Here is a 27983-nt window from a genome sequence, read left to right on the forward strand (position 1 = left end):
CTGAGTGAATAGAGCTCAGAGCGTGAGCTGTGCCATTTGTGAGGTGATGCGTCTGTGTTTTAACAATTAAAAAAGGAAACAAAACTGTGAGTTCGTGTTTCTTCATTTTTTTCTTTGTGTGTGCTACTGAATGCAGTTTTCCCCCTAGCATCTTTTGGTGTTGGCAATTCTGTTGCCCTTGAGTACTGATCATGTTAAATACATTTGTTCTCTATCTAGCGTTGAGTTTTCAAGTAAGATATTTCTTGTCATTTTCTCTGGCTTTTCAGCTGAATTTTCCCAAATATTCCAACATCTTGGAATCTAGGCCCCCAGCATGTGCCCCTCGTACCACCTAGCCCTCTCCCTCTAATGCTTTCTTCCTAGAAACTATAAAACACAGGTAATAAAAGCACAGCGGTCTTAAAAGGCCTGGCCCCAGTATGAAATAAAGCAGACCAACCAAACGCTTGCGTTATCCAAATGATTTTCTTCTAAAACTTGCAGCTGTGAGATTACAACAGAGGCTAAAGGTTAAAAAAAAAAATGCTGTGTTTCCATTAGAGCAGTGGTGCCCAAACCGGTCCTGGGGAGCCCTGTGTCTGCTGGTTTTCATTCCAAACGAGCTCTCGGTAACTTGACTAGACCCTTCATTGAACTGCTTAATTAGACCTTTTTAGTAGTTTTCAGCTCTTAACAGTTGCATATTTCAAATTAGCTATAACTTTTTTTAAGTAACTTCAACTCTGCAACTGTTTAAGAGTTAAAACAATTTAAAAAGCTCTAATTAAGCAAATGATCCGTTCAATGAAGGGTCTAGTTAAGTTACTGAGAGCTCGGTTGAAATGCAAACCAGCAGGCACAGGGCTCCCCAGGACCAGGGCTGGGAACCACTGCATTAGATCAAACTGGTTTGAACTGGGAAACGTGCCAATCCCAGTTAGGTTTGTGCGCTGGTATAAAGCAAACACTCCACTGAGACTGAGGAAGTGGAACAATCAGCTTTGACATTGGGCATATTTTTTTTTAGCTAATAAACTATGCGTTAGATTACACTCGATAATCGGACCGAGATCGACTTTGCAGCTTCTCAGGAGATTGGACAGGTTCCTTAAAAACAGACTGTTTGAAAGCTAACTTGCACACCTTTCATTGTGTTTACAGTATAATGGATTTACGGTGTGATACAGACAGGTAACAGACAGGGCCACTGGCCAGGCTGTGTGTCTGTGTCGGTCTGCTGGCAGAGGCAGAAGCCAAGACGGTCTCTGGTAGGTCACAATGAACACTGAAATGAAACAGCAACCTGATTCTCATAAATATCTGGTGCTAAGCAACCAGAGAGCAGTTTCAATTTATACAGTGTGTGTGTGTCTAATATATATATTATTACATACGATGGACAAAACTGATATATTTACTATGGCTGCTGTTTCACAGTCAGTGGAACTACAGTAGGGGATATGTACAGAAATTAACATTTTCCACATTACTAATTTTTTTCAGCTGGATTCAACCAAGCGTAAAGAGCAGGGTTTCCTGCCATATGGCTCATCATTTGCAAACTGGTACCGGATGCAATCCGTCACAAATGAACCCCCCGCTAAAGAGTTGAGTGGGAAAAAAATGGTTAAAGGTCAGTAAAATGAAAATCTGGCCAACAAGGGACAGCCAGATATTTGCTGAAATGTGCTGATCTGTTGCCACATTGTTATAGCTGTGTTATAATTGGGTTGCCAATGCTGGGGGCTGCTTGAGTTTCTTCACTGGTATTATCATGGTATCTCAATGGCATTTATCAAACTTTTGTGTAAGCAAAGTCTGCAACTAATCCCTACTGGTGCAGACAGGCCCCCTTATCTCCAATCGTTCACCTTGAGTCTGCTCACTCCCGGTGATCAATACTGACAACCCCCTCTCCAGCGCAAGATGGAATTCCTGACACCCTCTCGGCATGGTACCGCTGCTCCTAATTTACATTCCACAGCGCAGGAGAGACAGTTTTGAACACAGAGATGAATGGATGAACCTTGTACATGTCGGAAAGTGAAGAAAAAAAAAAACCTCACATACCCCTCTCCACCAGCTCTGGAAACTGTGCAGGAGCTCACTGTGTAAAGACAGAAAAACTAAAAAGACAATCCTGGCTAGGTGCCGGAGAGTCTTCAAATAAGGCAAGGAATGTCTTTTCTCCGAGGATGTCACAGACAGGTTACGCCTCCTACAAAAGCGCACATGTAGTGCTGTCTAGCAGGGAATCTGTACAGCATGTCCTGGTGTATGTTTTGTAGCAGGTACAAATGCACTGAGCAAACAGCACAGGAATAGGGTTACCCAATAAACATTCTCACCAGCAAAAGCATCCTACTGATTGGCATACTCTCTCCTAAGCTCAACTAGGCTCAGCAACGCTACATTCCATATTTACCATGTGTGTTTCTGCTTCTTTTTTTTTTTTTTTTAAGCAATATGAATTGAAGGAACCGATTCCTTGTGCAAAGAACAGCTTTCCTTAAGTAATAATCGCGATTGTCTCAAAAGGAATCGATCACGTCTTCAATGTTTCATGTTTGTTCAGCAGTGTATGATCTATTTCTGTTTCATTATCATTAGATTACTGTTTGCTGTGCTTTTTATTTGTTATTATGCGGATATAAGAGGGTGGGGTGGAGCTTGTCGGTGTTGCACAGGCTTCACAGTTAGGCTTCCCTGCTTCAGTTCTCATTTTCATGTTCTGTAGGAAGCTGTCAGTACAATACACTGTTGCGCGTCAGTCTTTGTGTGGGAAGGTGCAGGGAGAGCCGCCCAGGCCTCGTTACAGGGGCTTGAGACTGGCAGGAGCCGGTCACTTTCTCCACGGCTCTGCAGTTACACCTGGAATCTCCGCCGATGGCTTTCCTACTCACAGTAAAGGCTCCTGCTCCACGGGGCTGCTCCTGCTTACTTTTAATCGTAGGAGTTTCCCTACCGTCCGCCTGGGAGCGGCAGTGTTGGTTGTGCAAGCGACTGTCTTGTAACTTCAACACCGTCCCATTCACCGCTATCCCAACTGACAGTTATTCCTTGCTTTGACGTTACAAATCTGCATGCAGGTACATGCAGTTGGACTCAGGCTGGCACGCATGCACACCTAGGCAAAAAAAGCAACCAGCAAGTATCTGTAAGCTCACATGCATGGCCCATGATGGTATTACATATGGTACCATGTAATACCAAGACTGATTGTTATCGTTTGTCCGTTTTTTCACTGCAAGGAAACCTCCTGTCATGGTTAGAATAAAGGCATAGGTGAATAACCATGGTATGTACTGCACTAGTTTGTCTTGTTATGTAATTGATAGCTAGTGTTTGAGGAGGCATTACAATCCATGCTAAGAATATTTGTTTGCAGTGAATCCCATTCCATTTCTATCTCCTGGCAGTGCATCAATGACACCGGCGCCACCTAGTGGAGATACACTGTCAGGACAACCATCTGTGTTTGTTTTAACCACTGTGTTATAATTGCTCGGCTTTATTTCAAGGGATTTTGCTAATCGAGAAATGTTTTTGAAATATCCCGGTTCAAAAATGTCAATTAACTAAATATACCAAAATACTAACTAAATAGGTTTCCTAGACACTTGGTAGAAGGCAGCAAAAACATCATTATATAGCCAGCAGATATACGCCCAGCAGCGTTCAACTGCAGACAGTTAGCGAGGCCCAAGACTCACAAGCATGACAATGTAACACCCATACTTACATTAAAAAAAAACAAAAACACTTCCTTTAAATGAGTAAAGCAAGACAAGGTAATGGGATATAAGCTATATTAATTTACAGGTCGGAGTACAGTAGTTAAGGTGTCCAGCCTCACCCAGTTACACAAGCATACAGCAACACCAGGTGGCAAAATATAATCATTGCAGCAAAATGAAAATACCATACGAATATATTGGCCAACTTTATGAAGTCGAAGAACAATAATTGCTACTTCTCTGTATTCCGCTACATAGTGCTGGCTGAGCGCTGCTGTCTTTACAGTGACGCAATTCTTGCGGTCTAGCGACAGTGCCTAAAGCGTTGCGTCACCGAACTAATGTTGCTTCATAAAGTCGAATGAACCCTGCTGAATAATGCTAATATGCTGAATTACACACCGCTTTGCAGCTAACGAAAACTGATAACAACTGAAAAATGTGACAAGAATCTAACATGAAATACTACTGTACCACTATTATGGCTTCCGGTAGACTTTTGCGATGTCATTTTGTAGTTTCTTTGATTGCATGATGTTAAATAAAATATCTAAATGATGTTCATATAGGTTGTTTCTGTTTTTTTTTTTTTTTAAATGATATCTCAATCATAAAATTCGAGGTGATGCAAAACTGTATTTATCAAAACCCTTTTTCCGCAATGAAGTGCATCCTGCATTACTCTCTCTGAGAGTCAAACCAGAACACTTTACTCAGTCATAAATTCTGAAGTAAAACTATTTTGAAACCAATTGAAGAAGTAAACTAAATGTCAGCTGAAGCCTTCATCGGTTTCTTGTACTAAATGATACTGTCCTGTTGCTGTAATTTAAGGATTGTTTGGTTTTGTTGTATTAATGTCCTTTCCTCACCTTCTGGTAGGGCCCTCTCTCAACCCAGTTCCTGTGACAACAGTCTGTTTCTCTTATCTTGTTGACTAGGCCTCTGTATAGACCATACTCCTGTTTTACAAGCAGGGTGATTTATTAGCTGTATAAATAACTACTATTATCTTTCTAATCAATACCGTGTATGGCTGCAGGGATATCATTCTCACACTCCCCAGAAATCATGGGAATTGATCATTCAGTTTAAATACATGTGTAAATTTTACAAGCCGTTACTTCCTTTTCGCTGTTGTTTTTGTAAAGCTCTGACTGCATCAGATTCTTTACCCTGCAGATAAAACAAAGTAATGAACTCTTGTGTTTTTCATGAACTGTTCAATTTTTTAATGTATGTATTTTCAACTAAAACGTGTGCGTGGTCAAGGAATTCTGTCTCTGAACGTTTCCTGTTTTGCAATAAGTCGCCAACTATTTCATGTTGAATTAAACTAAAAAGCGGTCTGGTTCAAATTTTAAGGTCTGCATTTTCCGACTTCCTTTATTCATGAAGTTCATGTTCCCAGTCATGTTCATTTAAGTATTTGAAACATTTCCAAAAATGTGGTTGGCATCATTTTGTTGACCTCACACACCTCATTATAGCACAGCAGTAAATAAAGGCTGGCGTGAAATCAAACACATGCTTCCCTTTAAAATAAATTTCTTTAGAGATCTCAGACTGGAACTTTGTGCAAGGTTTCCAGTGCGTGAATCCATGCGTGTTGAATCCATGTTGGGCTATAAGAGACAATGCTGTGTAAAAGAGCCACGTGATTGTTTGTGCACTATCTAAAGCCCAGAGCAGTTAGGTCTACTGTGCCATGTGCCATAAAAGAATAGCAAACATCCCTTCAACAATACTGATTGGTCTGTAGGCGAAACTGGTGATTGATAGGGGAAGATGACGGCTGCAGAGGCGATTTAAAGAGCTTCAATTTTATTGCTAATGAGATTAATCACATATAGCGTATTGTATCTTACGGAACAAATCTATCGATCACCGACTGTTAAAATCACGCATAGACTAGAAATATCATGCAATGTTAAAATGGGTTGCTAATCGCACTGATAATCACATTCTTTTAAATGTTTCCTGGAATTAAAAAATAAATAAATACACACACACACACACACACACACACACACACACACACACACACACACACACACACACACACACACCAGTAACATGATGTTTTATTCCTTTGCCTCGATGCCAACAACCTCAGGGAAAGTGGAACGATATTAAATTGCTCTGCAACCACAGGAAACAGCTCCAATCCTCCAGCATGCCACACTGAACCGAAGACAAGCTACGGAAAACACGCCCTGCTAGTGAAAGTAAAACAGCAAAATAGCAAAATTAATAGCTTTCCTGTTACAATTAAGATCCAATCTCAGTCCTTTAGAGTCTCACTGACTTTGCTGTTTACATGTTTTTACATGCTCCTTAGCGCTGCTATTTTACTTCATCTGCTTGTTCCATCCCATAAAAAGCCGCGGTAAATCTAGAAGTAAATACGGACACGTGTGATGGGGGAATTAACTAATGCCCACTATACAATCGATCCACGTGTGCAGATAAGAAGACTGAGTCTTCAGTTTCCGTTTTAAAGCAGGTGCGCTGCAAACACTGCACTGAGAAAACCAGCCCCCAAGCGACGTGTCGGTGTTTCCGGGAATTACCTTGCTTATGATCGCAGACCGCGGCTGCCCTTTGCTATAATAAGACATATGAGCCCAGAAATTGCTCCAGATATCAGTTTAATCAAGTCTTGATTTGGCCCCACTTTATTCCTAACCAAAACATTCTTGATCACAGACAGAAATGCTCATATTTGTATTTATTTATTTGTTTATTTTTTTGGATTGAGATAAGAATAAATAGTTTAGGGCCAGATTTACTGTATTACGTCATTTGTTATGTGTGTAATTTTAAAACGGTTTGTTACAAAACCAGAAACGGACAATATACAAGCAACTTTTTAGCATTCTGCAAATTACACTTCAGAGGAAAACGTTGTTAAATCTGCCAGTTATGTTTTTTTTTTTGTTTGTTTGTTTTGATTTGTTTTTTTTAAATTACACTGTGTTAACAAATCTAGTTTAAAAAAAAGTCCACATTTCAAATAATATTCCCTGTTATCACAAATGCCTATGCATTTAAATCAGTTAGAATGTATTCAGCAATGACAGCTGTAGCCAGTAGGGGGCGCCAGTGGTATGGTTGTCATAGTCAAGTAAATAACTGTTCTGTATTCTATCTATTGAAGAACAGCACTTAATGCCTTCCTGTGACATTGTTATACCGGGAAATATAAATATATTTAACCTTGACAGGGCTGTCCATTAACCCTAACATTAAGATTTGGGTCAGCATGTCCTGCCTGTTGTATAAATGCTTATGTGACATGCATTGGGTTGCCATTCATTCTGAAGAGGCATTAACTGTACCAGCAGCTATTGTGCAGATAGTAGGTCTACTTGTGTGCCAATTGAAATTAGAATCAGAGGCTTAGAGGTAATAAGAGAGGAAGAAAGGGGATTTCAGCAGACTGCCCAGTGTTTAAACACCCTCCCCAACAGCCTCCTTGCAAGGAGAACGTTGCTGGCTGTCAGTGAATGCATATCTAACGTAAAAGCATCTGGACAGAAGCAAAAAAGAGACCACGTCAGTTATACCCTGTAATTAGTGGCAAGAAGCTTGGAAGAGAAAGAGGTCAAACCACATGGGGGCCCATGTTTTTACTCAAAGGGTGTATTTTAAGCCAGGAGTATTTTGTGGGAAAGAAGCTGCTGATGCCACTCCCGCTGCTGACAACACCCAAACCGAGGTCCTGAAAGCTGGTCAGTGCTCACCGCGTCCAGATATCGTGCCAAGGGCTGGATGGGGAAGGGAATCTGTTTGAACTGCTGGAGAAGCCAGCTCAGATTGGTATGTCAGATGTTATTGGTCTGGCCACTCCCTTCTTCCAGTCCTCTAGGCAAGTTTAAACTGAAAAGGAGTTGGGTTTGTCAGACACAAAAAGAAACAGAGAAAGTGCACTCCAGAGTTTTATTTTGTCGGTTGATTTTGGGAAGATTATTTTCTGTGTAAAATTGTTTATTACACAATAAACCTGGTCTCAGGGTGTCCTAATTTTCACAGGTTCATTTTAACCTCTTAGCCAAACACTATTGCAGAGCTACATAGAAACTGTACCGTGCATAACTAACTCTAAGAATATACACTGATGCCACCTGCTGGATAGTAAATACTTAACATCTTGTGGAAATGAATGAATCAGCTGAGGAAATGAAATTGTGGGTGGCATGGTGGCTAGCACTGCTGCCTCACAGCTCCAGGGTCCTGGCTTCGATTCCTGTTGAAGTTTGCATTTTCTCCCTGTGTTCGCGTGGGTTTTCTCTGGGTAGTCCGGTTCCCTCCCACAGTCCAAAGACATGCTGGCTAGGTGGATTGGCCTCTCTAAATTGTCCCTTAGTTGCCTGCGATAGGCTGGCGTCCTGTCCAGGGTGTAGTCCCGCCTTGCGCCCCTGTGTCCACTGGGTTTGGCTCTGGCTCACCGCAGCCCTCTATAAGATTAAGTGGTTAAAGATGGTGGATGGAAATGAATTGTTTGAAATGAAGTGTGTATATTCCGGAATGGCTTTAGAATCTTGAAGCCCACTATAAGGGCGGATTAGGGGTTACTCATATAGTGCGCAATCTTTCTCAGCAAGGGAGGGTATTTTTCTATCGGAGGAAGTTTATTTTCTTGTCGATTGTGCTGATCCAGATTCTGCCTGATAGGATTACACTGTATTAAACCCTCCATTCCCTCAGTTAGCCTGTATAACAGCGTGAAATCCCCCAGAGAACCAGAAACACTTCAGATTCAAACAGCAGGCCAAGGTCAGCAGGGAGGCTCTCTATTACATTTTTTTTTTTTTTTTTGGATGGGCGCCAGGGTTCCATAACCACCACTGAAACGGAACAAAGGAAATTCACATCAAAAAGAAAAAACACAGGAATTTGGCAACGCTCCCTCATTTGGAAGCTACTGGAGTAGGATAGTACCAAGCAGTGAAAGAGTGTTCAGGTCTTGTGTTAGGGTTACTGATCGAGGTGCGTATAATTCACATGCTGTATATACAGAGACCGGCTGATCTAACTGTAATGACACTTGCTGTGGGATTATGAGCCGTTTATAGTATCAGAATCTGTGGGCTATAATAAACGTACATGTTCACACACACACACACACAGAGTGAATGTCATCCAATTTTAGATTCACAGCAGGGGCAAGGGATGTACTAACATGCTCCTTGACATCAAAATTGAATGGTGCTAAAAATGACTGTAGGGCACGATGTAGAGAGAATGATTAATAGGTCTATAGAAGATAGTTGCTTTGGTCTCAATGACTCTTCACTCCGGATCCCAAAACATTACCCCTTTAACAAGGCTGACTATTAGAATCGTAGCCCTTTGTCGCTTGTATAGGGTAGTATATTCTGTATAGGGTAGTATATTCTGTATAGAAGCAGAGACACTGTTGCTAACACCACGACAAACTGAGAACACAATGACTTTTTTTTTTTTTTTTTTTTTTTTTTTTTTTTTTACAAATTATGAAAACAAAATGTACCAACAACACTAACTGCAAGGAAGGTACACCAAGGAGAAGCTGCAGTCACGTGTGTGCGCGTTCCCCTTGAAATTACATCAAAAAATCGCTGTTGCACACAGATTCTGGGAGGCGAGCAACAGTTTTGCAGGCAGACACATTCCTAGTGCAGATATTGATTTTCACTTTTTATTTTTAAATACACATACAAAAACAAACAAACAAAAAAAAAAAGTACTGTACCAAAACACACAGTCACTCCTTTTAGACACAAATAGGACAACTCAAAAATCAGGCAAGCCTGCTTCAATGGTTTCCTCTGTCACTTGGATTTAAACAAAGACTCAGATTCATCTTGGGTTTATAAAACGTACAACCAGAGCTGCAGGTGAGGCTCCAGTGGCAGAGCAGTTTAAACTAGTTCAAGCTTTACCAGGATCCTGATTAGTCTGGGCAAGTGTGCAACTAAATCTGTTCCAGAAGTGTCAAGTCGTTAAATCTTGTGGGAGTCTTATCCATTTCCCCTGCAGACACGTTCACACTCGCACTTCTGCAATAAACACACTCCTAACTGACACAGTATTGACACCAGCACACACTCACATTATTCAGCAAGACTATTAAAACATAATGAGGAATGCTAGGGCACTAGGAACATGTCCGCAGCACTGTGGGTTTGCACTCGGTACCTGGCATCTTCAGCAGGTATTATTTAAATGTTTTTTTTTTTTTTTTGTTTTTTTTTGTTGTGTTACTATTTTGCAGCTATATATAAAGGAGCCTAAACTCAAGTCCTTCGCCCGGTTGTTACATTCTCACTTGGCTATTTAAATAAATTCAACACGGGTGTACAGTACAGAGCTAAAACAGAAGCAACATTGCCTAATGGACACAATAAATTTTATAATATGAATCTTTTATTTAAAAAAAAAAAAAAGTCAAAATAGAAATTAATAGAGTATTCATTAATAAATAATAATAATAATAATAATAATAATAATAATAATAATAATTTCAATTTGTACGTCTTTTTCAAAGTCATATGTTTACGTTTTATTCTGTATTTCATCATCACAAATCGGTCAGGAAATTGAAGTTGTGCTAGCTAGAAACTGAATTGGAATTTATTGAACTTTGAGAAACCGCATTCTCCTGTACCCAGGTTTTGTTTTTTGTTTTTTGTTTTTTTAACTGGAGTGCAGTTTTACTCTTTTTCCACAATTGTTATTTGAAGAACTGCGTAAAAGGACAGGCACTAAAATACAACACTGGCCACTTGGTGATATAGTTAAACCAAAATCTTTAAATTGTCACAATGAAAAATAAAAAACAAATGTAAAATGTCCCACTAGATACTGTGCAATTACTTGGTTGGCATCTCTAGAAATTCTAGAATCATCTGTGCCTGGAACAGTGTGCGGTGTTCTAGAAATGCTACAAGAGAAATAATGCTGATGAACTGATGTCTGTACTATTTAAAAGCACATGCAATGTGAATATGCAGAACTGCATTTGAGGACAAGCAAACACTCAACCTTTCAAACAAATGTGGCTGTTTATAGTAAAAAAAAAAAAAAAAAAAAGTGCATAACCATTGAAATCAAAGTGATTAATATGTTTCTTTAAAAAAGTAGAACCAGTCTAAACGTTAAAGCAGATCTCACATCTTTAATCTCAACATCAGATTTCCCACAGAAATGCTTGGGAACGTCTCTGTTCAGTCTAAAAATCTGACAGTTCGACATGACAAGTTAGCTACCCCTCACAACATCCCAGTGATAACCTTCACCCTCCTAACTCTTCTATACAGATTCAACTTGAACTTTTTTCATTTCTCTTTCTGGAAGCGACACTTTCAAATCACGAAGAGAACAGCGTGGGAAAAAAAGGTTTCAAGGGAGCCATCAAAACAGGAACAGCGTGTTCAGGCAGTTCAGATTCAACAGAGACAAACAAGCCAGCTTCAGGCATTTCTTCCACTTCATTAATGTGGGTTGTTTCTATCTGGATCTATTACTGTGGCACACAGTCCCAAGACCTGTTACCTTTGCCTTACTGAAGCTCCAGCAAGCAGGAACAATTCCCATAAAAAACCAGGAAGATTCCTGTGGCAACCAGAAAGGTTTAGTTTAAGAAAAAAAACAAAACATTTGCTTTTTCCAAGTCCAACCCAAATCCTGGTGTCCCGGTTAGCTGAAAACCATCAAAACCCCCAGAACTTCAAAACGCAAGACTATGTCCGCAAACTGGACCACAGAACCCAAGTCCAACCTCAGCAGACCTTACTTATCCAGAGCACTTTGTAAGCCAGAGAAGCTCATCAGCCAACTCTTATTTACATTGTCTTTCTTTACTCGACTGCTAAAACATCAGCACACCAGTTCTTGCTGGACCTCCGGTAAGGACTCCTTGAATTTGAAGGTCTTGCGGAAGACCTGCAGGTCACTCTGGGTGGTGCAGATGGTGTAGGAGGCCTGCAGGACCAGCTCCTCGGCTGAATCAGGGCTCTCGGGCTCCGACTGTGACTGCCTGGGCTCCGTCTCGGACAGGGCCTCCAGGACAGTGGGGTGGGGGCATAGCCAAGGGTGCTTCAGGCAGTCTTCAGCTGCAGCCCTCTTCCTGTGATCAGAGGGGGAGACATAAGAGTATATTAGGATTGGACAGCCACACTGCACTGCGATTTACAATCACAAAGCTGTAACTCACAAGCAGCAAATGTTTTGCCAGATAAATATTTGATATTTCACGGAGCTGCTCTAGACTGCTGTGGCGTTCTTTAACTGTTTAAAAAGGATATCAAAACTTCTTTTAAGCCATCAATTTCAGCAAAAGCCATGTGAATAGCTCCTATAGCAATGGCATGTTTAAAGACAAAACCACATTGAAAAAGGGCTCTTTCAGAATGTGACTTTTCTGAAAAAAAAAAAAAAGGCAGATTTCATATCAGCAGTAGGGGAACTACTTGGATTTTGTGGCCAACGTCCCTTATAAAGAAAGCTCTCCTTTTGTGGTTAACGTTTCTTTCTGCAAGATCCAAAGAGATTACTGCCAAGCCCCTGCAGTTAACAGAGGCTTGAGGACAGGGGCCAGGAACCATTAAAATCGCCCAGACTGCAAAGCTATAGTTCAGTTTTAGGAAAATCTGATGTGAAGTGTCTTCTTTCACTGTCAAGTAACCACATGCAAAACAGCGCTCTTTGACAAACAGGCTGTAAAAATAAAATCTGCACAGAAGCATGTGCACCATCCGTACAAAACCCAATTATTATCAACGCGCACAGCCTTTACTTTGCATTCCACCGCCCACTGCCATAAGAATGGACAACTTCCAGTTCATGCTGGCCAGTTTCCAGCAAACTACATTGATACCCCACCAGCAAGAAAGCTTTGTGATCATGTATCACTGCATACACAGATACTGACATAAGCACAAACATTTTATACAGTCGCGCATTAAAAGAAATACTGCACGACAGAAATGCACTTCATTTCACCTATCTCTGCGCACACAGGGTGGAGCTCCACACATACCTGGGGTTCTTGATGAGCAGAGATTTGATGAAGTCCACGGCCAGGTCGGACACGCCCTCGAACACATCCTGGGAGTAGTCGACGTTCACCTGGGAAATGTTGAGGAAGGTTTCCTGTTTGTCGTCCCCCAGGAAGGGAGAGTCACCCGTCAGCATGACATACGCCAACACACCAATACTCCTGAAAAGAGGTGCCCGCATTTAAAATTTCAACAGCAACAAAACGCAACTGTACGAAGACCATTTAAAATCGGAGAGCTCCTCTAGTGGGCGTATCAGTCAATAGAATAATTTTTAACCTCTAAGACTGAAGGCCAGCACATGCTGGATTGAATTAAACGTAGCATTTGCTGATGCACGGCCCAATTAGCAGCCACTAAAGGAGATGCTCAGAAAGAGATTCAAGTCGGACTGAAGGTGAAGTGGGAGTGTTGAGTGTGGAAATTTCCCAGACAGCAATGGAAACTCAACAATTCAGATCTAGAACTCGGAACACTTATTCGTCTTGAAGTAAAAAGTACAAGAAAAGAAAATGAAGTAGGCCAACTTTTAGTTAAATCGAATCCTTTACGTCACTTGAAAATACACTTGAATATTAAGTTGATATTGGAACTGGAGCACAGCTTCAGAGAGATAAACGAGCTCTTGGGACATCTTCTATCAGTTCATTCTAGTTTATTTTAGGAAGTTTAAGATCAGAGCAGAACAAACAATAACAGATTCTTCTGCACTTCACCGCTAACTATTTGTTTTCTTAAGACGCAATATTCCAAGAGCTCCGTTCCACAGGACAAAGGGGGATTCGAACGTCAATCAAAACCGTACTCACCACATGTCCGTTGCTATACGAATTGGTTCATAGTTTAAGATTTCTGGAGCTGAAAAAAGGAAACATCCCATGTTAAGTATTAAATACAGTTACAAGGGGTGTAGAGAAGTTCAGTGGCTGAAACACTAGGATGCAGTTTGAAAGGTAGGGCGACTACAATGACCTTTGGTGAAAGGCAGCAAATTGAAATGATCTTGTTTCTCCCTCCTCAGTAAATGGCATACCTGCACTGAGAATTCAGATTTGGAGACGGAAGGCTATGCAAATCAAACATGAGTGAATGAGGTCTCTCTCAGTTCTATTTATCCATCAAGCAAATTTTATATATATAGCGCCTTTTGCGGCAAAGCCATCTCAAAGCGCTTCAATAAAATTAAAAACTAGCCCAAACAATAAAAGACAAAAAAAGTCAAATAAAAATACAAAACATAAAAAAACATTAAAATGTATTCAAGCTCCACTGGCTTGAAAATACAGCGGTATTAAGATCCGCCAGCATTTAGCTCAATTGACTAACGCTGTGTACAGCCCTGACTCTGTTCTTAAGGAGTCCCATTCCGAAGCACTGTCCTTTCCTCACCTACGTATTCAGGCGTGCCCAAGATCTCCCGGACCTCTGTCACATTGTCCACCCTCCTGGACAGGCCAAAGTCCACAATCCTGATGTCCCCCAGGGGCCGGACGCTGGTCAGAAGGAGGTTCTGAGGCTGCAAGGGGAGGACAATACTGAATTAGGAGAAATATTCTAAACAAACCCTACACCATGACCAGAATGAACACGAGTATAGGTCTTGTTCTGTGGAATTTGCAAACAGCTGTTCTTATCCGAGTTGTGGTTATAAAAGTGACACTTACTGCAGTGTAGCAGTACACCGTGTTAAATACCGTCGGCACGTACTGCAGCTTAACCAGCAAACTCTAATGTATATTTTACTGCTTTCATGCAGTCGTTATTTTATTTTAATGCAAACAAGTGTTCAGTTGGACCCTTCTACATTTCGTTTTGCATACTGTCATAATTCATATTCAACAGCAACATGCTAAACATAAATCCGGTTATTTTAAAAACACAAGCAGGATAAAAAAAGGTCCTCATGATTCATGCTTAAATCATGAATACAGACCACGTTCATTGGGTAAAGCCTGAGCTACGACACTCCCAACCCCAGGACTCCGCATCAGCAATCATGGGTAGAAAGTCCAGCCTGACCAGCAGTGTCACTGTGTAGCTCTAAGCCGAATGGAATGGCTGGCAGTGCGACGGTGCCCCACAATAAGAAGTAAGAACCCCCCACCCCCCCATTTAGTAGAGTAGAGTAACTACAGCTTTGGTTGTCTCGCCACCATTCCCATAATCCTCCAGGGCGTGCTGACCTTGAGATCGAGGTGGACCACGTTACTGCGATGCAGGAAGGCCACGCCGAGCAGGATCTGCCTGACCAATCGGATCACGTCGTTCTCTGTGAAAGCCTCGTCGTTGTCTGCCACACACTGATTGAAGATCTCGCCACCAGCGGCGCTGGAGAACAAAAAAAGAGAGAGATACACAAATCAGGTTTCCACTGATATTTTATTTCAATAAACCGATATCCACTTCAACTCAGTTTTAAAGCAGATCAACATGCAGGTGATATAATCCTTATGTCAAAGAGTAAGGTACTTGAACCTGGGGGTCCCTCCACAGCTCCCACACCTTCAACACTATACAAACTCTACCACAAAGCCTCAGCCATTGCCCTCACCCTATACCAACTCTACCTCAAAGCCTCAGCCATTGCCCATCACGATTTGCAGCGGCTTTCTTCTTGATTACATTGCATCAGACAAAATCTGTGCCAGCAAACCAAGATGTATTTGCTGTCTGCATCTGGTTTGATAAGATAGTGGCATCTGGACTCGTGCATAGCAATGACAACCAACCAACACAGACCCTGAATTAAAAAGGACAACCCAAGCCCCGAAAACTGTTTTAATCTCCTCGAAGAAGCATGTGTGTAGCAAAAGAGTTGAGTAACGCTGCTCTCAGCTGTGAAAACAGAGTGTTTATTTATATCTGTGTTATCGCAGGAGAGGACAATCACCTTCGCCTGCTGTGGGAATTCAGACTGCTGTATCAAACCAAAACATGCCTGGCAGACTGGATACACCCACTGCCACAACCAAAGTCCCATAAACCAGGGCAACAGAAAGCGCGAAACAGGATTCTGTTCCCGACATTCCGTAACGCAGCAGTGCAAGAACACCACAACAGGGGAGGGGCACCCATTACTGTACAATTTGAAGGAGGTGAAGCATTGAAAAGATGGAAGATACAAAATGTTTGTTTCTACTTGGCACGCAATTTAAAATGTAAACAATGACCGCCCTTCGGCATGCTCGGCCCTGCTGTAACCCTTACTTGAATAGAGAGGCAAGTCAAACAACCACTACCATACATTACAATTAAAAGTTAGTAATGGTCTAATTTATGAAGTTGTCCAAAGTGTTACAAGTCAAACTAGAACCACTTCTATGTATTTGTAGAATTATATCATGCAGTAGAGAAATTAGTGCTTTCATTATGGTAATAAGGCTTTACTGTATAGGATTCATTTATTTATTAAAACCAGATCACTGGTTTAATACCGTAGTGCCAACTTCACATCACAAGAAATGAGCACTTTTTATCTCTAGTTAATTCCTACAGCATATATTTCAATAAAGTAATGTACTGAAATCCCCGCTCTCTCCTTTGCATAAAGCATGGGCTCTATCTGAATTCTAAATCCCACAATCTGATGCTGTATCAGAGATCGCCAAGAAGGGGGAAAGTCCAAAGATATGGGTGGTCTCCCCTGAAACCAGCTGAAGTCCGTGCTTGAGTTCAGATGCCATTTTTCAAAACAGCTTAAGAGCTTGGATGTTAAGGGCATGCTTCCAAATTAGGTTTAAAAAGTAGGATGTTTACTCAGGACATAATTACTGCAACACTGGCTTCTCAAAACAGGGACGTGGATTGCAAATTAGCAAGGCAATTCCATTTGAGATCCCATCACATTGTGCGTTTTGAAAGCTTCGCAACTCCAAACATCTGGGGAGAGCTGTGAAATCCCTGAGAGAGTCCTCTAGCAGACTAGCATTATTTAAACTGAAGGTAGATATCCACAGACTTAAATGAGATCCACACAGCTTGCTTGAAGCGAATGTCCAAGCCGATAGGAAACAGAGAAAATGCAATTAAAAGTGGCAAATCTCTGTTGGACAACGGGGTCTATTCTACAGATTTAAAACACTGGCAACGTAAATAACAGTTAAAAGATTGAAATGTGATCTTTTTGTACAGCATTAAATAAAACTGCGCTGTTGGAAGTTTGAGTGTCATACTATAATAATCCCTTAAACAATACAGAATATTTAGATTTGCCACCATTGAATATCTCTTTCAGTTGCTGCGTGTATAACTGTACCATGTTAAGTTTCCCATCTATACCTGTTTGCATAATGCATCATTTTTTAAAATGTATTACATTTTTTATAAAGTTTTGGCAGGGCAACTTCTCAAACTCCATAAACGTTCACACAAACCATTAAAAAAAACAACATTTAAAAATTTAAACACATGACCAAAAGGAGATATAATCCATTTAGTTTGTTATTCATCAAAAAAAAAATCTTAAAAAGAAAGGTTTACATGAATGCAATTGTTAGTTATTCCTCATACAAAAGCAGAACTTGAAGATGCTCTGGAATAAAAAAATAACAGAAGGACCTAAAGACAGGTTAAACCAACTCCTTTAAAAACAAACTGAAGTCAAGCAGTCACAGGACGGGATGTCTTCACCACCAACACGACAGCTCAACAGCTGGACAAATCTTTTAGTTAAAAAAAAAAAAAAAAAAAAAAAAATTTCCAAGTAAAAACAAGAAAAAAAAAAAAAAAAAATGTCTTCAAATCAGTCACACAGGTTCATCCAAGCTTCTAGAATTTCACAGAGATGAATTTCAATAAGCACCGAACCACTCTACACAGACTAATGCAATTTAAAAAAAGTGGACGCACTTTGAAGCGAAACACTATCCTGTTTATGCAAGGGTCAGGTCAGCCGACTGTAACTCAAGTACATTCCAGTTCTTGGTGGGGGGAAAAATGATTTCTGGTCCCCATCTCCGTTGCTGCAATAAACAATCACCCACTGCGAATGAAACAAGGGACTCGACTCAACTCTACTTGTGTCTGCTCTGAGCTCACTGGGCGCCTGGCTGGTAGGGTATAAAATAGTTAGAGATATAAAATAGCAGAGAAATTGACCTCAAAACATTAAATCTATACCAAAATCACCCTCTTGTTCTATTGGCAGAAGTGGCTGACACAGCCAGTCACGTGTTCTGAAGGACAGCCAGTTGGATGTATAGGTTTGTCTACAGTATATGGGTCTCGGTAGTCTAGTTGTTCTGCATCACGATCTCCTGCACTGTCGTCTCTTACAGTCACTGTGCACCAAGTATTATTGTCATAACAGGCGGCTACCCAGCTGGACTGAAATAACTTGAATGTATATTGATGCCATCAAGAGACGAGTCTCCTCTCTCTGTACTGCTCTAAACAGATCCGGATTCCCACTGTTCCTGCCTCTCGTTAAACTCAGAATGTTTTTTGTTTCCCTTGGTTTGGCCTTACCCACTAATCAGCATGTGGGCCCTGGAACAAAAAACACAGAGTGGGTATAGGAGCAGCCTCGGACAGGAAACCAGCTCTGTTTATTGTTGGGGAGACTGCAGTGTGAAATGCCAACACGTCTGTCACCACAATGATGAGAACATTGGAAAGGCCAGATTCTTTTTTTAAAATCGCTCTGTCCGAGGAGTGCGGAAACAGGATGGATATAACTTAAGAGTCAGGACCCCCCGACCCCCCCCCCCCCCCCAATATCAATATTTATTTTAGAAAAAAAATGCTATAGCACAGCCCGGCCACCAACACCCTGCCTCATTTTGAACCTCAGGAGTCCCTCTGTCAGGCTGACTCAGGTGAAAGTGTATTCCTCTCTGGGGCAAAAACACTTTGAACAACCCTCTTTTTCTGGACTATAAAGTTCATTGTCAAGTTATCTTTTTATTTTCTAATTCTGCTTCCTGTGCTGTTAAAAAAGAGGGCAGTACCCATGTGTCAGAGCTAAGGAAGAATGGTTGAAAGTTAGAACTGATCACTACTATGTTGTGGTACAGCTTGAAGGTCAGTTCGCTCTGCATTTGTACAATGCTAGAAAAAAAACACACAAACCCAGGTTTCAATTTTAACTTCCCATTTAACACATGTTCATATTCAACATGTGTTATTGCAAAAGGAACCGATTATACGCATTCTGGTTAGAAGATAAGCAAATACTTTATATAAACACTATTTTCATCAGCTAGCAATTACGTTAAAGGCTGAAAATTGATCTTCAACGCTCCAGTTAAAATGCCATGCTTATGGATGAACCTGAGTCAGCACACAGCACAAAAGTAAAAAAAAAAAAAAAACGTACAAAAAGGTTCTTCTGAAAGAAACGGTTCCTTGAGTGCACTGCTCAAGTCCATTAAAAAAAAAAAAAAAAAGATTTCAGCAATAAAATTCGGTATTTATAAAACGAGTTCAGAACAGGTTTTAGGATGATCAAACTTTAAATTTTCTTTCATCAAAAACAGCCTTTTAGACACGCGAAAAAGAAACGTGGTCCTCGTGGCTCTGTGCTTTGCAGAAGCAGACCCAGTTACATTATTTGCTCTTTCAAAACCAGAGGAAGTTGATTTTTTTCTCTTTTACTTCAAGCCCATGCTCTACCACTCAATCAAACACAGACCTGCGTTTGCTGCAAACCACACAGCGTGTGGGAGTGCAAAATCAAAGATCTGACAGTTTGATGCAAAGCCAGCTGAGGACAGGTAGCGAGAGGATCGCGTGCTAAAATGGTATATTTCATCCCTACTGTCTGCAAGAAGAATCTCCCGCTATGTAAAAAAACTGAATGCATGATTTGTACAAAACATATTATTAAAACAATATTTTGACGGTTAGTACGTTAACTGCAGAAGTTTTATTTGCAAAACTGAAAATTACTGTTTTGATGCCCAGGAAGCTTTGGCAGCTAAGCATCTGGACTCTTGATTATAAAGTAAAAGGCAGCACTGTGTTAAAAGCAGCTGCAGTTAATCAGGTACAGCGATCTGCTCGGGCAGGACTAGATTTGCATTTCATTCAGCAAAGATTAAAAGAAAACTAACTCCCAAACTCAGGGTCCTCTCTGTTTACTTATATATAAATAGAAGTGGTGTGCAGATGTATCAGAGCGCCTCAAGAGTGGTCATTTACACCCTGTATATACCTAACTGCAGGAAAACCTCGGTGTGAGAATTGTTCTATGAGCTGTTCTAATACATTTGCACACCCCTGTCCAAGCTATACCCGTTTCAATCTAAAATGGACCAAAACCACTACAGATCAATATTGAGGGGCAACATACATGTTCAAGAAGCACTGTTAATGCCATTAATTAAAATTATGGTTTTACAGATTAATGACTGTATAAAGTTAGAATTTTTCTATCATATAAAAATAGGTTGCTGAAGAGAGAGAAAAAATAGTCCAAGTGTCATTTTCATTCAGGTAATTAATCTCAAAACCACATAATTTCATAATGACTGATTCGCGTTTCTTTATACTGTAGATAACGTTTTGCAGATCAGTCTTTTTTTAATGACCCCCCTCCCCCCCTCCCCCTCCAAAAGCAGGTTAGCAAGTGATCATCATGTATACAGTTAAATCAGATGCCGATTACCCTTATTAGGTAATGTGGGAAAAAAAAGGTCAAGCAGGTTTTCAATGTAATTTTGATGACGTTGTAACAGAGATGAGTTTTAGCACTGACTGGCGTCTGCAGCTTCCTGCTCAGGAAGTCAGTGTAGTCGTGCTAGAGTCATCACGTACTTCTCAGAAACATAGCCGGCTCTTACTAGACACTTCCTGCGAGTCTCTGCATGATGGGTCAAACCTCAACTTTATATAAAAAAATAAATTGAGATTGTTCCGGGCAGCACTAGAGTTTGGTATATTAGACAGGGAGTTTACTACAGTATGCTGCCAGTGGCATATACACTTACTATTCCAGGACCAGTATGATCTCAGAAGTGGTCTCGTAGACTTCGTGCAGGGTTACCACATACGGGTTGGACTTTGCCATTTCCAGGATGGCGATCTCATTGATGATGTCCATTCGGCAGTCCTCGCCCTTTCGCCGTTTCCGTAAGAACTTGGCCGCATGCTCATTCCCTGTCTTCTTTTCCACACATTTCCGCACAACGGCAAACTTCCCCCTATTGCAACAAACACAAATAGATCGGCTTAGATCACTGTGTTCATTTCAACCAAAACAATACATTTAAAAAAAACACATCTGCATGAAATTGTGCAGATTAGAACAGGGCCCAGTGTGGTGCAATAATGTCACAGCGGCTGGTTTATAAGAATTAGGATCTTTGGTAATGAAACCCCACTGAAAGCAAGCCGTCTCAATTCTACAGAACATGTCTCTGTCTGCTGCAGCCTCCACTACTGAAACAACGGGTTCTTTATTAAGAACATGGACAGGCAAAATGTTTTTATATGCTGTCTGTTTTGGTGACACTTAAATCTAAATTAGTTTTTTTTTTTTTTTTTTTTTTTTAATATGACAAGCAATGAAATTTTACAAAAGCAGAACCACCAAGTAATACAATCAGAGTTTTCTTAAACACTCTCAAGGTGTTTGTTTCTTATTTTATTACAGTAACATGATTCTCACCTTTTCAAGGTAATTAAAGACTGGAGGACAAGGCTTGAAGATATGGCCCTAGTCTCTATCAAACACACACGATTTCTTAACCCTAAACAAGTGCATGGATCGAAATACAGCCTAACACATGACCACAACACTGCTGTTAAAGATACCAATCAGGCATTGTAACTCATTACCACAAGAGACACTCTGAATAAGGGTTAAAAGCACGACAAAACACAATCCTTCCCGTTCTGAAATGAGGACTTTAGCCAGACTAAAAGATCCTAGAAAGAAGCACTTTATGGGGGAGTGCTATCTAGACTAGATCTACAAGCACTGTTTGTGGTGTGATAGCATTGTAGAAGAAACAAAAGGGCACCGTTCAGACTGGACTCTCACCCTTTTTAAAGAAACATTGTGATTCTCTTTACTTTAGTATCACTGGACAGATGAAAGCAAAATGAGTTTCGAAAGAAAAAAAAAACAAGAAAACCTGCCAGTAATAACTGGAATCCAAAGAAAAATGCTCAGCTCTTCCTTACTCTTTACTCTGAACCAGTGTACCTGTAGTCCCTTGTTCTAGCTGGTTCTCTTAATTCCGGTATAGTTATTATTAATTTAGTGTTCCAAAATGCTATTTATATATTTTTGGGAGTGTTTGTTTTTGCAGGTATGCCACGGCAACCAAATCAGTTGGTCAAGGTTCAATAGCTTGTTACTGAAATACGAAAGGGAGGGAGAGACTTACTGCCTTAATTTGATTAACCACCCACAGAACTGCTTACTAAGAGATCAAACAGCTTTTCAAGGCTATTTGTGCAAACAGACCCCCCCACCCCCCCTCTATTTGAACTGCTTACTAAAAGAACACCTTTAGGCATCAGAACGCTGATAAAAACCACTATAAAACAAACCGTTATCCCCCCACTCCCCACCCCTCCCCTCTCATTGGCATGCAGTATTTAAGAGACAAAGCTTTAGACATGAATTTGCAGGAAAAACCAAGTCTTTCCAGCCCTGCGCACCTCATTTTTGCAAAACGAAGCTTTAAATGTCTTTTGGAAAATACAGCGTTAGACAACATTCGACCTGCGTATGAAACAACAATCCATGATCTATTAGCTGGAGATAGCCACCAGGACAGACAGCGCTAAGGAAAGAAACTGCAGAACTGCTCTGTTCATCATTGCTTTACAGACTGGGGACATTTCTCATACTGCACTGCGCAGTTTCAAAATATTTTGTACCGGGTTACAAAATGTGGTGCCTTTTCAAACAAGTTCTCAAAAAAAAAAAAAAAAAAAAAAAAGGAGCAAAGAAAAAAGGTAAAAAGATTAATGACTTGTATTGTTTAAAAAAAAAAAAACATCAGATTTCAAACCAGAAACAATGCGTTTTTCAAATCCTAACTCACTCAACTTCCACTTCCACCAACCGGTGCCAACTAAAACTACCTGCCTGGAAAATCACAGAGATTGTGAGGCTAAAGCTGGCACCCAGACTAAAGAGAACTAAATACTTTGCATCACTTTGTACTCCAGGTGCCAGAGTTGATAAGCTATCCTCTCCAGTCTGCTCAGTAACATTTGCTTTACAAATAAGCAGGCGTCGTACAGGCTGCTTAGTGTCACCCGTGAAGGTGCATACATTAAAACAGGAACAGCAGAGGAAACCAGCTACTTAAAAACTGTGTCATTAAGAAAATGAACAACAAAAAACATGGATTTGGCATACATACGGACACAAGAGCAATTTAGCAACAAAACTAAATAAAAACAATAAGCAGGCATCGTGGCCAAACCTGCACATGCCTTTTTCAACATCCAGAAGTTGCTGGGACGGGTTGTCCAAATTGTTCATTTATGATTGCGGCCCACTGATTATTTGTTCAAAAAGTGTCATTATGGGCACAATCCGAGGGAGCTGGACATTGGAGGTGGGGTGTGTGCGAGTGGGGGGGCTGCATTCTGTTCCTTCTGAGAAAGGATGCTTCTACTTACAATATCACTTGGAGACAGCAACGGTAGCTAGCAACAAAAACACAACACAGTCCATGAGAAAATGTTTTAAAGTCGAGAAGCACATACTGGAAAAAAAAAAAAAAAGAAACACATTCAGTTTAACAGACCACCACATCTTTGCGTGAAAATCCAACCGCAAACAGAAGTCTAAAAATACTGCGTTTCCTTCTTTGCATTAGCGAGCTTTCCCAGGCCAAACCATAGGCTTAAATAAATAAACTGCTGAACGTTTACATCCTTCAGCCACGCACATAACGTCTTGAAGATGGAATGGAACAAGTTCAAGTTCATTTCGAGACACACAGTCCCGTAAATACAAACCGATTGACAGGCACGTACCATGCAGGAAAAGGAATTACACAGAGAAGCAGCAGCTGGGCTTGCAAAGTGGTACAGGTTGGGATACATGCAGTCTGTTAAAGCCCACCTTGCATAATACAGTACATTACCATGCTGTGCACAAACCCAGTTAATCTAAAACACACCGGAGGAAATTCACCAAGGACTGGGTTTTCATGAAAACGCTACAAATGAATTACAAACCAAGCAAAAATTAACAGTGCCATGTCACGAAGCTGTAGAATGCCAAAATGTAAATGCTACTGATGTTACATTGTCCAGAGTGTTTAAGAAATAAGTAAATTAAAAAAAAAAGTGCACCAAACAATATTTTTTGGCAGGCGTGACAGTACAGCTGTGGACAAAAGTTTTGAATCACCTAGAATTTTAGGATTGAACAAAATAATACAAATACAAAAATCATGCAAATCAAAGAAACTACATAATGATATTGCCAACAGTTGTACAGTATTTCATGATGTATTGACATTTCGTTTTTCATTAAATATGTGGGAAAATCAATATGTAACTCAATGTGTTAACGTAACATTATTCAGCTGGTTTCATTCAACTTTGTTAAGCAAATTGAGTCCATTCTGCAGAGTGATGCAAAACCTCTGCAGATGAACTTTGCACAGTATACAGAAGCCACCACTATGGCATCACACAACCAGAGACACCAAGTATAATCTGAACTTTTCATTTTCAGCCTTGGCACACTTCCAGGTGCCTGCCAGATTACCGATGAAGAAAACACTCACATCACAGTTTTTAATTTCCCTCAACAGGAGGCCCCGCAGTTGAACAATTAGCGAGCAAGTGCAGAGTGTTCAGAGTCAAACTGCATTGCTAACAAAACAGAAACCTGCCAAGACAGAGACTGCATTTACAAGGGTGGCCTCGATCCTACTCCACGGCATGAGGGCGATAAGGGACAATTGCATTTCCCAGGCAGTCTGTGAAAACTGTAGAATCTATGCATCCTTTATTGCACTTTTCGGAATACCTTCTCTTCTTATACACAGTCTGAGTGGTAACAGAAGACACACATTCACTCTCTTGCAACACAGCTACATTTTTAAAAGATGGCACGGTCCTCCACATCCTTAAATACTTGTTTGGATATTGCATACAATCAGATATTGTGATGTGGTGGTTAAAGCAACAGACAAGAAAGATTGCAAGACATTCCGTCATTGGTTTCATGCAGAAGATGCAATGATGCCCCATGCATGTATAAACAAACAAAACCTGAGAAATACATTTTTCTGTTGAGTCTTCTTTACTGTGGGGTAGAGGCTCTCTGGAAGAGTGATTCACTTCTAGAGACCGTACTTCACACTGAAAAGCGACTTCCGCGCTTGGCTAGTTTCAACCGTTATTTACTGTTTTAATAGTCGTGCAAACTGCAGTGTGCAGGTATCTGTTTTACCAGCTGAATCTGGATCACAGACAGAACTGAATAAAGATACCATTAATAAATTGCATGTGGAACTATAAGAAACTAAGGGGTTAATTTAACAAGCCACAGCTAGAATGCTTCAAAGCATTTGCATGCTCTACAGTACACACACACACACACAGATCCAGATGTTTGCAAGACACGAATGAAGGATCATTTGGCACTAATTGAGCAGCATGCCCTTAGTGGCCGTGAACATTCTTCTGCTTTCTTTCAACATTCTTTTAGACTCCTAGAGGAATGTCAATGTGAAGCCCCTGTAGGTCAAAAGGTCACTACCACACGTCTGGCTGACTGGTATGATCATAATGAGTCCGACCTGGGGTTTGTGCGAGACCGGAGGGAGGGAGGGAGGGAGAGGGAGGGTGCATTCCTCTAGTCTATCGCTCTTGATGTGTAGTTGATGGGAGTCAAGAGACAACTTCCAAAAGTAAGAAATCAGTAGACTGGACAGATGCCTTCAGTTCATCTCAGTCTCTCCTCCCCCCATCCCCACTGTTAACTGTTCTGATTTCAACCTTGCAAGATTTAACACACCCCCCTGAAAGAGTGAAGAGACTCAGCCCTTCATCTTCAATAGGGAGAATAGGGCAGTGTACAGGTCTTGGAATATTATCTTACAAGTCGTTGGCTGGTACCAAAGTATTCTTCCAGAGTTAGAGTCACCCCCCCCCCCTCCTATTAGTAATGTGTTTTATCATTAAATATCACCGCAAGGATGCAAATGAGGCTCCTGTTGCACAGCCGTTTCAACCATTACATGTTTTATTACAAGCTTCATTTGTTACAGAGTGCAGGTAACAAGTTCAGAGGGTGTTATTAAACTCGCAGTAAGACCAGAAATGGATCGATCTGCTTTGCAATGGAAGCCGTATTTCCATGCAGAAATCTCACCTTATTTGTCTACTGCCGATTTACACATTCTGACCAGTGGGTCGTACCAAAATAAAACTGCTGTTAGCAAAACAAATGTATAGAACCAGATTATAAATATTTGAAAAAGTGTGCCAACTAGCTTCAGCTATTCGTGCAGTTCCCTGTACCGCATCAGTTTCATACCGTGACGAAATGCTTGTACACACACAAGCAAGCGTGCAAGTAAGCAACTACCTTGAACAGGTGAACGGGTTTCGTTGTAGGTTTGAGAGTCCACATGCTGTAGCGTACTGTGAAAGATGTCAACGTTTGGAAGCGTCATAGTTCTTTGAAAGGAAAAAAAAAACAAAAAACACGATTCCGGACTGGACTTTTGGAAACTCGGCAACAAGTGAGCACAGAAACAAAACACTTCTAAGCGTTTTAACGCACCGACAAGAACGCCGAGGCAATCGGCAAATCTAAGGAAGAAAAGCCTATAGCGTGTGCAAGTTTCAAACCCCTTAACTAATGACTTCCAGTGGTCACTTTACCACAATGACAACGGAATACAAACAAAGCAAGCACCGGCAAGCTGCCAAAACGACCCACTTACTCTCTCCAATTTAGAAATGAGCAAAAAACCACCGGCCTCCAAAACCGCTCAATGTTCACATAATCACAAATAACGCGTTTAGCTCGATATACACACACAATAATTCAGTCGCCCCCAAACACACACATTTGCCTTTTCTATGAGATTATTGAGTTAGTCACGTTTAAAATATCTCTACAAAGTAAGCCTGGTATAGACTCCATTCATGAACTACATGTTAATAAAAAAATAGACAAACTTACCTTCCTAATTCCTTGCCAACTAAATCGTAGTTGTTTTTGAAGGGGTCTGTTCGTATTCGCGTTTGGATTCTCGATATCATTCCACTTCGATTCATCACCGCACACCCTGGTGTTTACAAGCAAATCTAAATACACAGCTCTGTGCGCGTCTGGTTAGTTCAGTGTAACAGGCAGAAGTACACACGCTTAAATCATGTGTTGCGAAGACTTTTGTAAATCCGTTTCCGTCATGATTCAATCACGCCCGCAAACGCTCAGTTTATCTTCAATGAAAACTGGTTGTTTGTGTTTTCAAGAGTACAGCTGCTAAACTAATTTTGTATTAACATTTTTTTTTTTCAATTTGCAGAGCTACTTTCGATATATATATATATATATATATATATATATATATATATATATATATATTATAATAAATATAATATATATTTATTTAAATATGGTAACGCTACTATTTCATAATAGAAATAAACAATGTAAAATATATGTATAATACTCTAGCCAAACAGGCAGGATTGTGTCACCCAGACCTCTGCAATGCCTATCGGTCACTTGAATTACAATCCATTGCATTCTGTGTTAGTTTAAAGACCGAGCAGACTTCCTAAACGCAAAGCAATTTGTAAGACAGCCTTCCGTCATGACATCACTTTCTAAAGAGCCAATCGCTACACGGAGCAATGCTATGGAGAGGCGAGGCTGGGGCTGGGCAGAGCAATCGGTGAAACTCCAGATGTGGTGAACTCCTTCGTAACCGCTTTGATTTTGCGTGGTTTAATTTCAGAGAAACCCAGAATAAAACGCTCGCTTCACGGCAACGTGTTAACACGAAGTACAGTATAATCAAAATATTGTTTTAAAGCTTAAATAACTGCACTGTTTATTTTGTAAAAACACAACAGTGACAAAAACTTCTCCGGTCTGAGGGCTTAATCTCACAAAACCAATATCCTGTAAAGTGATGGGTATCGGTTTGTACCATTTTCTGGAGTCTCACGCTATACCATGTGAACTGTGTATGTGTAGATTGTACTGTAATCCCCTTCCTTTGAAAGAAAACGTTTCTAAATGAAATGTATTCATTATTCCTGCCATAGTGCA

General features: G+C 40.6%; 1 protein-coding gene across 1 annotated transcript; it reads right to left on the reverse strand.

The window, feature by feature from the left end:
• Positions 1 to 10376: 10376 nt before the first annotated feature.
• LOC121324071 (serine/threonine-protein kinase 17A-like) lies at positions 10377 to 27064 on the reverse strand. Its single transcript, XM_041265516.1, has 7 exons — positions 26883 to 27064; positions 20692 to 20904; positions 14947 to 15091; positions 14153 to 14279; positions 13573 to 13621; positions 12745 to 12924; positions 10377 to 11832 (listed from the first exon to the last, which is right to left on the reverse strand). Exons 1-7 carry the CDS (start codon positions 26975 to 26977, stop codon positions 11583 to 11585), a joined length of 1059 nt encoding a protein of 352 aa, XP_041121450.1. The 5' UTR covers positions 26978 to 27064; the 3' UTR covers positions 10377 to 11582.
• Between the last annotated feature and the right edge of the window lie 919 nt (positions 27065 to 27983).

Source organism: Polyodon spathula, chromosome 12 (assembly GCF_017654505.1).
Source record: "Polyodon spathula isolate WHYD16114869_AA chromosome 12, ASM1765450v1, whole genome shotgun sequence".
Lineage (NCBI taxonomy): Eukaryota > Metazoa > Chordata > Actinopteri > Acipenseriformes > Polyodontidae > Polyodon > Polyodon spathula.